The 15012-nt window shown below is 27.3% G+C and overlaps 1 protein-coding gene across 3 annotated transcripts; it reads right to left on the bottom strand.

Annotated features, from left to right (window-relative positions):
• Positions 1 to 5321: 5321 nt before the first annotated feature.
• On the bottom strand, positions 5322 to 13344 carry LOC113561269 (far upstream element-binding protein 3). Of its 3 annotated transcripts, none has more exons than XM_026967589.1 (16): positions 12918 to 13344; positions 10856 to 10958; positions 10598 to 10780; positions 10389 to 10518; positions 10199 to 10319; positions 9965 to 10138; positions 9845 to 9898; positions 9134 to 9220; positions 8331 to 8537; positions 8106 to 8241; positions 7889 to 8046; positions 7653 to 7824; positions 7195 to 7331; positions 6141 to 6392; positions 5660 to 5951; positions 5322 to 5484 (listed from the first exon to the last, which is right to left on the bottom strand). In XM_026967589.1, the coding sequence occupies exons 1-15, from the start codon at positions 12999 to 13001 to the stop codon at positions 5661 to 5663; spliced, it is 2289 nt and encodes a 762-aa protein (XP_026823390.1). In that variant the 5' UTR covers positions 13002 to 13344; the 3' UTR covers positions 5322 to 5484; position 5660. The 3 variants fall into 3 exon arrangements, with proteins under 3 accessions (XP_026823390.1, XP_026823391.1, XP_026823392.1); XM_026967590.1 differs by having other exon boundaries at positions 10389 to 10512; XM_026967591.1 differs by lacking the exon at positions 10389 to 10518 and having other exon boundaries at positions 10199 to 10341.
• Between the last annotated feature and the right edge of the window lie 1668 nt (positions 13345 to 15012).

Genomic DNA, 15012 nt, shown 5'->3' with positions numbered 1-15012 from the left:
TAATTTTTTTTTATGAATATGTTAATAAAAGCAACCACGTACTTTTGATACTTGGTTGTTCTTTAAAATATAGCACTATATTTTCAATAAAATTCAGTAGTAGGTACCACGATTGACAATAAATAATAATAGATGAAATATTAATATAATATCATACTTACCTGTAATTGTGACCCCATGCAGTCATGCTCCACAGTTCACAACACAGTAGTTATACTTACCTGTTGTTAAAATACATTAAACACGACGAACAATTTTTCGTGGTATATTCACCTAATAATTAGGTTTAATCTATGACTCGGAGTCACCGAAAGTAAATTTAAGTATACAGGTGATGAATGATATCCATCACATATCATATTGCTTCAGATCATTTCATTCAGATTTACGGACAGCTATATATATATAGCTCCATCGAGGTTCTATTGACACCAATAGATTTCAAAAAATTTTCTAACTTCATAAAATTCGGATCGAGGTGTACGGGAGCTACTATAGCTTAATATAATAAAATACAGTTTTTTGGGAGATTTCAATAATAGAAATACAACTACAGTATTTATTAATTTTATTGTAAAACGTCTAATTTACAACACATTATAACTAACGTTCAAAGGTAATATCACCAAGCCAAAACATTTATATATTTATAATTATTACATAAAAATGAAGTCGAAGGTTAAAAATATAATTAATAACTAAATTTATTCTTCAATTTAATGGAAATTCAGGTACAACAAAAACACAATTTTTAATTCTTTTTTATTTTAGTTTGAGCTAGTTTGTAATTTAACGAGATAATAAATTTTTACTTTATACATACAGACATTCAAATACTAAGATAAATATTGTAATGTGATTTGTTTATGTAAAAAAATACTTTAGTGTTTGAAATTACCTACGATAAACTGCATGGCTGTGCCGATTTAGTCGAATATAAAATATTTCCTGCTAAATTTGTAACATAAGATTATTATAATGTCGAATTTACCATAAGAATTTTATTTAAAAAAAAAAAAAAAAACTATATCTATTTAATATTTATCAATATAATAATTGTTGTCTAAACTAACTAGAAGAGCATGATTAGTTTATCAACTAATATGCTTTTCTTATTATATTTGATATTTTATAGTAATTTATTTTTTCAATGTTATATTGTTATCAAACTGCTCATAAAGTCATAAAAAATTTGTTAAATAAATGCATGTACATTTTCTAATTGACAAAACAATTGACTGCATATAGTATATGTGATATGTATATACCTAATTAAACAATATAACAAATACAAAAAACAATAAAAAATGGCAATAGTTAATGAGTAGGTACTAATATAGTATAAATAAATATGATATACAAATTCACATAATCGTTTGATTAATTTCCCTTAAATATAATATTATGAATTATTATTGTATATTAGGTACTATTAAAAAGTTATAAAATACAACAATACACAATAAATAATATGTTAGGTACCTCATTTTTGACATTACACAAATGTCAATATTTAAATGTTGTATCTTAAACAATACATACAAATATACAATAATATTCAGCCTAAAATAATGAATAATAATAATTATTATTCAATATATACGCTAATATTTAAAATTAAAAAATTTATATAGGTACAAATTGAAATATTTATTGGCTTGTATTTTATATTAAGTTAAATAGCATTAATTTTACCAGTCATAATATAAAGAATTAACTATCATCAACTGAAGATCCATACGGATTTATCCTTAAAATATCATGTTTATGTATTGGGTCATACATATAACACTCACCATATTACAAACTGCTGATTATTTCAGCAGATTAAAATATGTTAAATAAGCAATAATTCATAAATATTAAGTTTTCTGGATAAATGTCTACTTCATTCATTAGTGCAAACATTTATTTTGAAATTAGGAATTAAGCCCTACTTCTACAGTATTAATTTAATTTTTAAAGATATATCAAGGGGACAAGATAGTAATATTAAGTGGGGACATTTCATCAGTTTAATTAATAACACATTATAAATGATTGCAGCCTTCAACAGTAAATGTAAATCACTAATCATGATTAAAATTATATTAATATTAATTACCTAACATTACTTCACTCAAGAGAGCATTAATCTTTATATTGTACAAAATATCAAAGTTAACAAATTTTTTAGTATGCAACTTAAATACCTTTGTGTTCATAAATATCACAATTCATAAAAATAAAACAAGGGGGGGGGGTATACACTTTCTTTTATATAAATATTATTACATTTTAGAATAATGTAAGTGAATACATAATTTGAATATTAAAAATGTAATATTGTGTATAGAAATTGAATTAAAAATTGCCAAAAAAAAGTTGTACTATAGGTAGCTATTATTATTAGAATTTTAATAAATATAGGATAATTTTAATTACAGCTTGAAAAAAATAGAAAATATATTTTTATAAACATTTAATATGAAAATAAAAGTTACTTGGGAGGATATTTTTTCCAGAATGTGTGGTCTCTTACTAACACATATATAGGAAAGTTTATATTTAAAATAATTAATTTAACTTGTTATTATTAAATAAAAAGTTAAGTACTAAACCCAAAAATGATTTTTGTTATTTTAATTTTGAAATTACGAGCATTTAATATTCATGAACTTGTTTTCAATAGACAATTGTATTGTATAAATTTTACTTTTAAATTGTATGATGAATACATTGAATATGACTTATTATTAAAAATAATCCAAGTTAAATAGATTATTCTGAACATACAATTTTCTATGTTTTGTGATGGTAAGACACTACATAACATATTATAATATTCCCTTCAAGTAGAAGTTATGAATAAATAACTTTTGTTTTTCTATAGTTATGGTTACCATGAAGAAATCATTAGATTACAAATAAGAAAATGGTTTTGAAAAATATTGTTTAAGATTTTTGAATAGGTATCTTAAATAGTATACTAGACATAATAAAAGTTTAAAACGAGACAGTTCTTTTTAATCTTTAAAGAAATACTTATTATATGTTATATGATTAAAATTTAACCTATCTGTAATAAATCTTCCTTCTTTAACCCTATAAACTTTGTAAGCGTCAAATTAATTTCACATCTATTATTATTATTATGACAACTAAAAATCACTTTAATAATTGTAAAATGCAATTTATATTTTTAAGTATTAAATCTGAAAATATGAGAAGTATGATAAATGTCAGCAGATTAAAATGTTAAGAAGTTTTTTAGTCAATAATTATAGCAGAAAATACTCAAATAATGACAAACACATTTGTTGTTTTTTATAGATTTTTTAAACTATATTTTAAGATTAAGAAACCAAATGTTGTGATATATTATATTTGTGTTTATACTTAAAATATAACTATACATATTTATAAGAGTTAAAATTAAGTAAAATATATTTATTTAACTAACTCACTCATCAGTACATCTTGTCAGAATATTTCTAAAATATACTTTAAATTGCTTTCTAAGGGTATTTTGAGGAAAATAATTTATTTATTATGAAACCTAAAATTTTAATAATTTGGATTCATTTATTAGAAGCTAAAGGATATGACACTTCAAACATTTTCAGAACAATGCATTATATTCTATTATGATTTAGAATATTTAAAATTTAATATTTTTTAACATTAAACTAAAATTCCTTACAATTGAAATGGATTAAAAAAAAAATTACCATCAATTAAAAGAAGAAGGTATTTCTTATAAATATTATTATTTAATTATAAACACTTAATTGTATTCTTATATTTATGGGTAAGATCATTTAAAATGTTTTATCACCAACATCAATAACACAGATACCAATGTCCAATGGTTATTACTAATAATAAAAGCTATAATCTATTCACTAATGTATCATAAAAATAAAAAAATAATGTAAAATATTTCATCTTTTCATTATATTTGGAACTTTATAAATCAAATGTTTAATACACTTTAATAATATTACAATATGTACATACAACATTAGTAAATTGCACAACATGTAAATTATTAAAGTAATAGTGTATAAATGCGCGTAATTTGTCGCGTGATCTGAAACAAGCAACAGAAGTATGTCAGAAACAATTTTTCAAAATCATCAAATATAAATAAATAATTATTTAATAAGGATATGTTAACAAATTTCGGAAGAAAACATCTATTATAAATTGTAGATACAAGTGAGTGTACACACACATATATATATAATATTTTACAAATGTATATATATATATATTAAATAATGTTAGTTTTTTTTTATCATAATAATAATTATTTTTTTTTTTTTTTAGGAAAAATTACTAGAAAATTACCTTTCCCAATGTCAGGCTTCAGCTCAAGACACCAGACATTTCCCACTGAAATTTATAAAATCAAACACATTCCACAAGACAATAACACAAAATTATTTATGACAGTAAAATTATAAATAGATTTTAATTTGTTTGGACATTGGTATAATTATAAACCCTTAACTCAGTACAAACCTGGTAATTGTTGGTGCCACATGCTGTGAACAAGGTAAAAATAAATTAAACAAACATTTCACACATGACAAATTTTAGTTATATTATTTATAAATGTATTTTTTTCTAAGATAAATTATTTAGTTAAACATATGTAATTTTATTATAATAATAAGATATTAAAATTATAGTGGTTTTGAATGTTTTTACCAAGTTCTGTACCAGAAAAAAAAAACAAAGAATATTGAAAATCTAACCTAACAAATCAACGAAAGGATAACTAAAAACAAGTGTAGATTCAGTATGTTTATAAATATATATTTAATATATTTTTATACAAATTAAGTAACTTTTATATTCTTTTTAACCAAAGAAAATACAAATTAACAAAAATCACCTATCCATTTAATATACAATTCCAGACAAAACTTGGTAATATTTAAATTATAAAACATTTACTTAACTATATTATAAGGTCCTAAATGCCAACTTGATAAATTGTCAAATGAAAAAATTGTTTTATCAATGCTGTGAACCTAATGAAATAGTATGCTATACAAATCCAAACTTGAAATATTCCATAATTTCACTCTTACTTGAAATAACTCACAATGTAATAAAATGTAATAGCATATTATGTGTTTAAATCGAGATAAGAAAAACTTAATAAACACATTTTATAGTAATAAATACCGTTATTATCAAAAGTAACATGATTATACCGTTATAACCTTAGCTTCAGGTATATTATGGCGATTTTACCTAAATATATATACCAATCGCCAAAACTATTAAATAAACAATATGGTTTTTTTTCATATTTTTTTTTTTTGCGCTACAAAATGTCTTTACAATTAAGTATAGTACATAATTAAACATAATTAAATATACTAATAGAAAAAAAAAAATAAAATGCGTAGAGAAGACAAAACTATTTGTTTATTGATTTAATATGAATGGACCTGACCATAGCGAGGATATCCCTGGTATCTGGACGTTCTGCAATAACACAGTTAATAGTATATTTTTGACGTAAGTCCTGAAATGGCATGTTAAGCAAAATAGGTATGTATAGAAAAAAACGATGTTCGCTTTTAAAATAAAAAAAAAAATGCAAAAAGTATTATCTTAGTAATATTAAGCATGTATTTTTTTGTTTTTATTAATTTATTACCTCATTGTTGTTGTGGTGGATCTTGTTGTGGAACTTGCTGATAACCTGCATAAGCATTTCCAGCAGCAGGATAAGCACCATATCCAGTAGGTGCAGCACCAGGATTCTGTGCTCCATAGTAACCACCTGCTCCATAAGCCATACCATACTGTGCACCATACATTGATACATCATTCAATGTTTGGGGTTGGCCAGATTGAGGGCTTGAGGCGTTAGGTTGTTGCTGCTGCTGTTGAGGCGATTGTTCTGATCCACTTGGTTGACCATTAGTTTGAGTTGGCAGACCCATTTGCTGCAATAATTATCATTAGTAAGTTAGTCTTTTTTAAATATTAAAATGTAAACAATGAATTAATAAATACTCATTTAAATACATTTTTTGTATTTCACATAACAAATTTATATTATATTAAAAATAATAAACAGCAACCACCCACAAAAAATATTTAAGTCCAGAAACAAGTATATTAAGTTTACTTACTCTAGCTTTAACTTGTTGTTCAACCATATCAGCTTCTTTATTTTTGCCAATTGATCTATAATACTCTATCCACTGTGCACTGTAATCAGGAGTTCCTGCTCCAGCACTTCCTCCAGCACCACTTCCAGCGCCATTAGCAGAAATTGCAGCAACTGGCATAACACCAGCAGCTCCATTTGGAGGAATTGCATGAGGTTGGGGTTGGACATTGGCAGGATTTGGTACTGCACTAGTTCCATTCATCTGATTAAACTGAAAAAATTAGGTCTTGGCTCATCCAATAAAAAGAACATAACAAGCAAAATGATGATAATGAATCATTTTATTAAATTCCTAGCTATTTAATAGTTTGTAAAAGTAGAAAACTTTCTCAATAACAACTATAGCAATTTTGTTATATAATATCAAATTTAGGAACAGAATTAGCACCACATAACATGTTTTCATTTAATTTTAATGCTCATAAAATGTTTTACAGAAAATTTACTTTACAGGTTTATTTATACTTCATTAATATAAAATGTATTCAAATATTTTTTTTCTATCATAAATAAAGTTAAAAGATTTTTTTCTTAAACCCAAATTTAAAGAAATAGTAGTTATTAATACTTGAGTATGTAGTTTAGTTACCTCATAATATAAACAACTTATGTGCCAAGAAGTATGTAACAAGTAGGTTCTTCATCCATTATATTTTTTGTTTAAAAATTATCGATAATTATCTTATTAAACCACCATGTTAACATTATACCTTAGTAAATATTATGTAGTTAATAATATTCAGTGAAACTTCCACATAACAAAGTTGAATAAGCAAAAAAAAATAAATACTCGAAATAGAATCCATTTGTCATAAAAATAGTTTATAATCAAACAGAGTTTTAGGCAAATATTAAATTTTGGTTGATTATAAAAATTGAATGCTTTGATTTTAGACTTCATAGTTAATTTTTTTTTACTTAACAATTATTAACATTACATTTTCACACCATATTTAAGGTAATACAAAAAATTATATAAAAATATTTCAAGATAATAAGTTATGTATACATACCTTCATTTGTTTGGCTTGCTGTTCAATGAATTCAGCTTCTCTGTGCATTCCCATAGATCTATAATACTGAATCCATTGAGCACTGAAGTCTGAACCCCCCTGGGCACCGTTAGCATTAGACATAGGATTTGCATTATCTGCAATATAAATTTATTATAGAAAATTATGAATATCTATATTCTTTTTAATAAATTTAAAATAGTAGAAAATAGACATGTTTTGGTGAAGCAGTTAAAATTTTTGTATAATCCAACAAGAAATTGTTGATTACATATGTACATCTTAGAAATTTAGTTACATAATTGTCAAGAGCAAAACACATCTATTGTAACATTCTTAAAACTTAATTACTGAGAGCTGCTTATATATATATATTTTTAATTAATAGTAGTTTAATATTATTTCAAATAGTATTTTAATCAGTCATTTTATCTATTTTATTATATAAGTATGTTTACTCTGATCAGTTGGTTGTTGTGGTTGTTGCTGTTGTTGCATGCTTGGATTCCAACCTTGACCATAAGCATTCATTTGCCCGTCTTGTCCACCCCAACCCATTTGAGATCCATATGGAGGCTGTTGCTGTTGTTGGTTCATGTTACTATAATTCTGAGAACCGCCATTAGGATCCTGGTAATAAAATAAAAAATAAAAACAAACATATTTAACTAAAAATATAATAAAAAGTACATACAAAACCCAGTTTTTCATTTATCATGCGTTTAGCATTTTCAATTTGCTCTGTTGTTCCACGTATAACAAAAGTTTTTTCAGAACCTGTATTATTGTGTCGTCTATCAATTTCACAATGTGCACCAGTTTGCATATTGATTTGTTTGATTGTTTCACCACCTAATAAAAAAAATAAAATAAGAAAATATCTTACACAGAGAACTAAATCCAATATATACCTTTTCCAATAATAACTCCACATTTAGCAGATGGTACAGTAAATGTTGTTTCATTTAAAGGTTGTGTTTGACCACTGTTACCCCAACTTTGATTTCTATTAAAATTACCGCCACTCTGACGATTTCCACTACGATTCTAATAAATTAAAATTATTTAGTTTATAAATTAATTTTGATTACATAAAAATTTTTTTTTATCAGATACATAATTATAAAATTTCTTACCAAAGCGCTATCGACTAATGATTCTATTCTTTGTTTAGCTTCAGCTACTTGATCGGGATTACCAGTAATTAAACATCTTCTATCATCAGGTGTATCTTCATTAAGATTTATAAATTGGACTTTGGCACCGGTATCAGCTTGAATCTTTTTAATCATATCGCCACCTTTTCCTATAACTAATCCTACTACTTGTTTTGGTACACCAACCTAAACATTAAAATTTACAAAAACAAATTATTATCTAGTTGTAATACATATTAATATATAATCAAAACTTAAAAAATCATTTTACTAGGAATTACCATGTTTTCTGGTATTACCTGGTGTTGTTATATATTTTAATAAGAACTTAACACTTTAATATGGCCATTCAAATGAAATGTATATTATTTATATAAAAATTTGATAATATAATATTTTAATTATATATAATTTATTATGTATGTTTGAATGTTTATATCAAAATCAAATACATATGTATACTTTAGTTATGAATACATAAATTTAACATAGCTACTCAAATCCATATAAACACACATATTTTTTAGAAAATGCTACTGATTTAGGAGATATCGGTCCATTAATAGACTTTTTGTATTACTATCTATACTTATGCCTTGAAACAAAACTAGTAGATAGATATTATAAGTATATTTAATACAATACAGCTAATTTCAAACAATATTAAATGTTTTTTTTTTTTTTTTTTTAAAGCCATTTGAAAAAATATAACATATTAGACGATTATTATTAATAATAATTGGATATAATAACACTGTTGAATATTCTTTGAAAATAATTACCTCAACTTTGCCACCATATCCAGAATGCATACTGTAATCACCACTATTTGAACCGTTCCAATTTGAGCCATTCTGATCAAAATTGGACTATAATTATTAAAAAAAAAAAAAAAACTATTATAAACATAAAAATTACATATGATCACAAAAAGATTGATTGGTTTTCTTTTTTGTTTAAAAACAAATTATAACTTTTATTCAGTAAAAATTATATAATTAAAGGTGGGGATCTAATATAGGTATTATATTATAGACAATTGACTTATGTTTTGTTATACTCATCTTAAAAACAGATTTTTATTTTATTTCTTATTGTTAACAGAAAGTATTGTTTAATACCAGAACATTTTTAATTAAAAATATAATTTTATTATAAACAAATAAAACAAAATAGAAATAAGAAAATCAATATGACAATAGACATTGGTTATATTTAGTAGTTACTATTTAAAACATAATTGTATACTAATAATAACAATATATTTATAAACTTAAAACTTAATAAAAGCCAAAAAGATAAAAATATAACTTTTAAGGTTTCTCATTGAAAATAATGAGGATCTTTGAATAATGAAATTTTATTATTAATATTTATTTGTTTATTGTATGAAAAACTAATTTTAGATTTCTATAATTTGATTTGTAAACCATTTTAAAAACAAGTGATCAACTTAATGACTGAATAATGCATAATAGGAAAAATATATTTACCGATCCATCTTTATCACCGCCTCCTAGCATATCATATACCAACTTCTTGGCATGCTAAAACCAAATTGATAAAATGTAAATATTGATTTCTAAAATAATTGTGTTTCTAATTGAATTTACCTCAACTTTGGCCGTTTCACCAGATATTCTTAAAGGTTTTTCATTTTCTTGACTGTTAGGGCCATCTTGAATAACTATCATTTTTGCTCCTGAACTTTCTTGTAACATTTTAATAGTTTCACCTCCTTTTCCAATAATAAGTCCTACCTTGGCTCCAGGTATCATTATTTGGGCCTAGAAAAATACATATTTATGAAGTAAGATTTATTTGAAATATTAATCAATTGTCTCTACTTGAGTAAAAGCTGGTTGGGAAGGCGGAGAAGATATATTAAGTCCTTCAATTTTTGCACCACCTGTTCCTTCAACAGATACTTTATTCTGAACTATGTTTTGTATGAGCTCTTTAGCTAACCTAGATTTGGATTTATGAATATCTGTAAGTTTTAAGAAAGAAAGAAAATAATTATAATTGAAAACATACGTTATGCTTTGAGCATTTCCTGTAAGTGTACAAGATCGCTCTAATAAGCCAGGACTATCTGGCGCCATTTGAATTTTACACCCAGTTTCGGCCTGTAGTCGACTTATTTGTCCTCCACCGCGGCCTATAACTTTGCAAAGGGTTAACGCACATAGTACATCAAATTTGCTACTAGTTATAAATGAAAAACATGAATAATTTATACTTACTAAGTCCAACCATTTTATCAGGTACTTTTATTTCTTCGTTAATAACGTTGCCAAATTGTGATCCAGGCCCACCGATGCCTTGGATACCGGCTGCTGCTGCTGCTGCCACTCTGGCGGCCACGGCTGCTGCTTGCGCGGCGGCTAAAGCCACCGGAGATGTCGCTAACCTTTTTCTGTCAGGCTCTAAAAAGATAAATAAATATTTAATTTGATACACTTATAGTTTCTAGATATATTATCAATTTAATATGAATATACCTGAAGAATTACAGTAATCTTCTGAAGGCCTTTTATGTGTTTCTGGCGATATAGATCCTGTTGTTGAACTAGCTTTGGAAGATGGTTGGATTTTAGCTGCTATCTAAATATATAAATAAAAGAATGTTTTTTATAATTAGAAAATATTGTTGTAATGAACCTAAAAAATATTGATAACGTCTAAAATTAATACTTATTATTTAAATAAAAAATTAGATATAATAAGGAATTCTGAGTATCTATCTGAAAAATTAAGCAATAGGCTACTATGGATTAAAAATTCTATAAAAATCCAAATACTAAGAACTAAATGGTATAGTCATGAAATTTGAAAACAGGTCACAAAGAATAAGAGCAACAAATATCTGGAAAGAGACCTATAGACAAACTAAACAATCAATGAAGGAATAAAGTAGATAAAAGAGGCTATCACAGAACAGCTAGGTATACATAATGAATTGAGAACTGTGGAAGAGTCTTATAACATAATATATGTATTGATAAGCTATAAGAAAAATGAATTCCATAGATTTAAGAATAATAATTTTCAAATATTTGGTTTTGAAAATTTTTACTAATCATCTCACATTACAATTAATTTTAACTGTAAAATCTTAAAAGTTGATATTTTTTCTTTAATTATAAAAAAAATTTAAAATTAGTTTGTAGTTACAGTACGCAAGTTTGAAAGAGTATTCATAGGTATAAATTTCATGATGGAAGTAGCATAGAAATTATGATTTAAAATACAGACAATACATAATAAATAAATGTGATTTGATAATATAATTGGCACCTATATTTATAATAGGAGCATACTCTAAAGTATCACTAAATTAATTTTTATTAGTTTGTTAATCAATTAATACATTACATTTAAAAAATAAAATAAAAAGAGATAGAATTAGGTAGGTACCTACCTAAAACGAATGTTTGAAATCAAAGTATAAATTTACATAAAATACATGTGGTTATGTAATTTTAAGCATGATTAAAATGATAGTTTTTTTTTTTAATATTAATAAAATTACAATATGAATACATTAAATTAGGTACCTATATAGGTGTAAATAACATTTATTCAAGTCAAACAAAATTGAATTTTACAATTAGCTTATGACCGCGTTCAATAAAATAGTGCGAGATAAAAGTTAAATATTTTTTAATAAATTTAATTGATAATGATTTAAAATAAACAATGGTATTGATAACTAAAAGTTAGGTGTATCCATCACTTATAGAAAATGTATGATTTATAAAAAATTAATCTATAAGTCATTAAAGACTATTAAAAAAAATAACCTGAGAAACAACTATAGATGATTATTGTCTATGCCTAGATATTATTATTAAAAAAACTTAATCCTAATCCAAAAGTCTAATATTTTCTAATCAAACGTTACGTTTTCAACACTTTCTTCATCTGAAAGCACCAACGACATTATAAACACTTTGCTTGACGTTTAAAACAGAAAAAAGAAAATGAAAACGATAAACAACTGAAATTAGTCGACGCTCAAAAGTTAATATGGGAAAACAATCGTTGATGAAACAAAATGGATGTCTGCTGTTGTTGTCATGGTCGAATGCGAGTGTGGAGTAATACAAGACTAAAAGTTTTTAAGACAGGGTACCATGACTCACTGTTTTTAGAAAAAAAAAAAATTATTTACTTTTCTACATTAGACAAGAAAACCGACAGACGGGTGGGTGTGTAGGTAGGTTGGTTAGTAGGTGCGTAGTGTCCCCCTAAAAATTGGTCAAAAACCGTAATGCGCGTCCGACAAACACGCGAAGAGTCAACGAGTGGAATTTAAACACGTACGATGTGAGCACAGGTGCAGACCCACGTTTAGCGGCACGCGCAGACATACCTAAGTAATAATAATAACAATAATCGTGCAACAATCGCCGGCACGTCAGCAACGAAGCGGCGGCCACATCGAGAATCGCCGGGTGTGGACGCTACCGCAACGAAGCTACAGAGCTCAAGCCTGTGCGGTTTTTACGCGGTGGCGCGTGCACGCGGCGCGCAAGGCCGTCTTCAGCGTGTGCAACGTACCTCTTTAGCGCGTTGTAAAGCCGCCGCGAATGCTTGACTCTGATTCTTTTCCGTTGGCGGATTCACCGCTGAATAATCACTCATTGTGAAACATGAAGAATATTATCGCTGACGAAATGGATGCTTCCCGCTGAAGTAGTGCTTGGGCCGTTGGCGCGCGCGTGTCCGGGGTAGGTCGGTGGTGCGAGCAACGTACGCAATATGCGGACGACGAGCCGAGTGTCGGGCGAGAGAGTGACAGAGATAGAAAAAATGTGTTTGTTTAATACGCACGAAGACGATGGATTTGTAATGCACTTAAGTTAATAAGACACGCTCGGACCGCGCAAACAACAAGCCGCCGTGTGGTTATAGACTATAGCCCGTTCGGTGGTCGCACGTATGTTGTGTACTTCACTTGTATGTACGAATAGCGAACGGCGTCCGTCGGCGACGAAATGGGTGGGCGGGTGGCGGGCAGGCGCAGGAGAAACGACAATACAATACGTGTAGTGGCTGTCTCTGTCACACCAACAGCGGCACACGTTGCGCTCTGTCGCTTCGGATGTTTACGGTTGGCGGGGGGTGGAAGGGACCGCCGGGAGAGAAAACCAAACGAAACGTGATTACCACTGCCGGACAAGGATGTTCGATATATGAGCAAAACTTTGGCCATGGAAGAAAAAACAGCAGTTTGTGATTTCTCGACCACGACAGCCGCGCTGCGCACGCAATGGTCCGAAACGTGAAAAAATCTATATCACACATCATCACACATAAAGAACATTATTCGTACAGTGCGCAGCCTACACTCAGCAACAGGTTACAATGTAATATACAGATTTCTTTGCTATTTAAAAACTTGTAAGATAGAATGTATAGTGAATTCTGAATAGTCAATTTAAGCGCTACTTTAATGAAAAAAACCGGGGTTGCCGAAGCCCCTTATTTTAGTCCATAGATAAATGGATACATTAGGAAGCGGCTATTTTCAAAAACGTGGGTTTTAATCAACTTCAAGCGCTTTTCATTAATTTTAGCTATGTGTAGAAGTCTGTGATGTAAACGTGTTACGTGTAAATAGTAGTAATAGTACCTAGTATGTCGAATTAAAAAATTAAATAGTGCCTATCGTGCATTAATATTTCTCGTCAAACAACAAATTCGTTGGTGATTCATAATTTCGTTTTTAAATTATTCCTCAGCAGTTGTATAATGTGTACTTTGGTCAATACTTCAAATGTCATCGCAACCGGCTCACCGTGACTGCAATTACACTTATCTTGTCAGAATTTATTACATATTTTATGAAGGCTAAAATAGCATCGTCTTTTCATGAAATAGTAGGTAATTTATCACCACGGTTGACGATGATTGGATTTGGTAGCCGATGTCAGTAATAACACTATTAACTAATAACGTGTATTTGCAGAATCTTAAAGTTCATTAAAAATAAGAATACAAATTTGAAATTGATTACGAACTCGCTTAAAGTTAATTTTGTTTAGATGAACTTGTTTCGTACAAATTTATGTAAGTAAATATAACTGTAGTCGATTGCCCGTTACCCTACTTTAACTAATATTTTTTTGAATTTTATAATAATATTTATTATTAATTAGTTATTATTGATTACTATTAAGTATTAGGCACTTAGTACATACCTAGCGCATTACAGTAACTTGTAAGGCGTAAGCACTTAAAGCCATGTTTATCCTACATTTAAGAATACTTCACAATTTTATTGTTTTTCAGAGATAATTAAACAATAAATATACGGATCAAATATTATAAATTTAATAATGTTCTATTATTATTATATATAGGTACGTTGAAATTATAATATGTATTATGTATACCTTTTTATTCCTTTATATAGGTAGGTATTGTATATTTATATAGGTAAGTGTAATAAATAGAGACAACAAATTATTGTCACTTATCTATAAATACAATTTTAGCAGAATTTGCACGTATTAATAATTATTAACTATATAATACCAATCATGTATATTGTATACTATATAAACGAATATGCAAACTAAACATTTTAATAATGTGAAATATTATAATTTATAATTTTTAGGAACATATTTGCATGGCTGGCGAGAGGATG

The sequence above is a fragment of the Rhopalosiphum maidis genome, chromosome 1, assembly GCF_003676215.2.
Source record: "Rhopalosiphum maidis isolate BTI-1 chromosome 1, ASM367621v3, whole genome shotgun sequence".
NCBI lineage: Eukaryota > Metazoa > Arthropoda > Insecta > Hemiptera > Aphididae > Rhopalosiphum > Rhopalosiphum maidis.
This window is presented reverse-complemented; position numbering and strand designations above follow the sequence as displayed.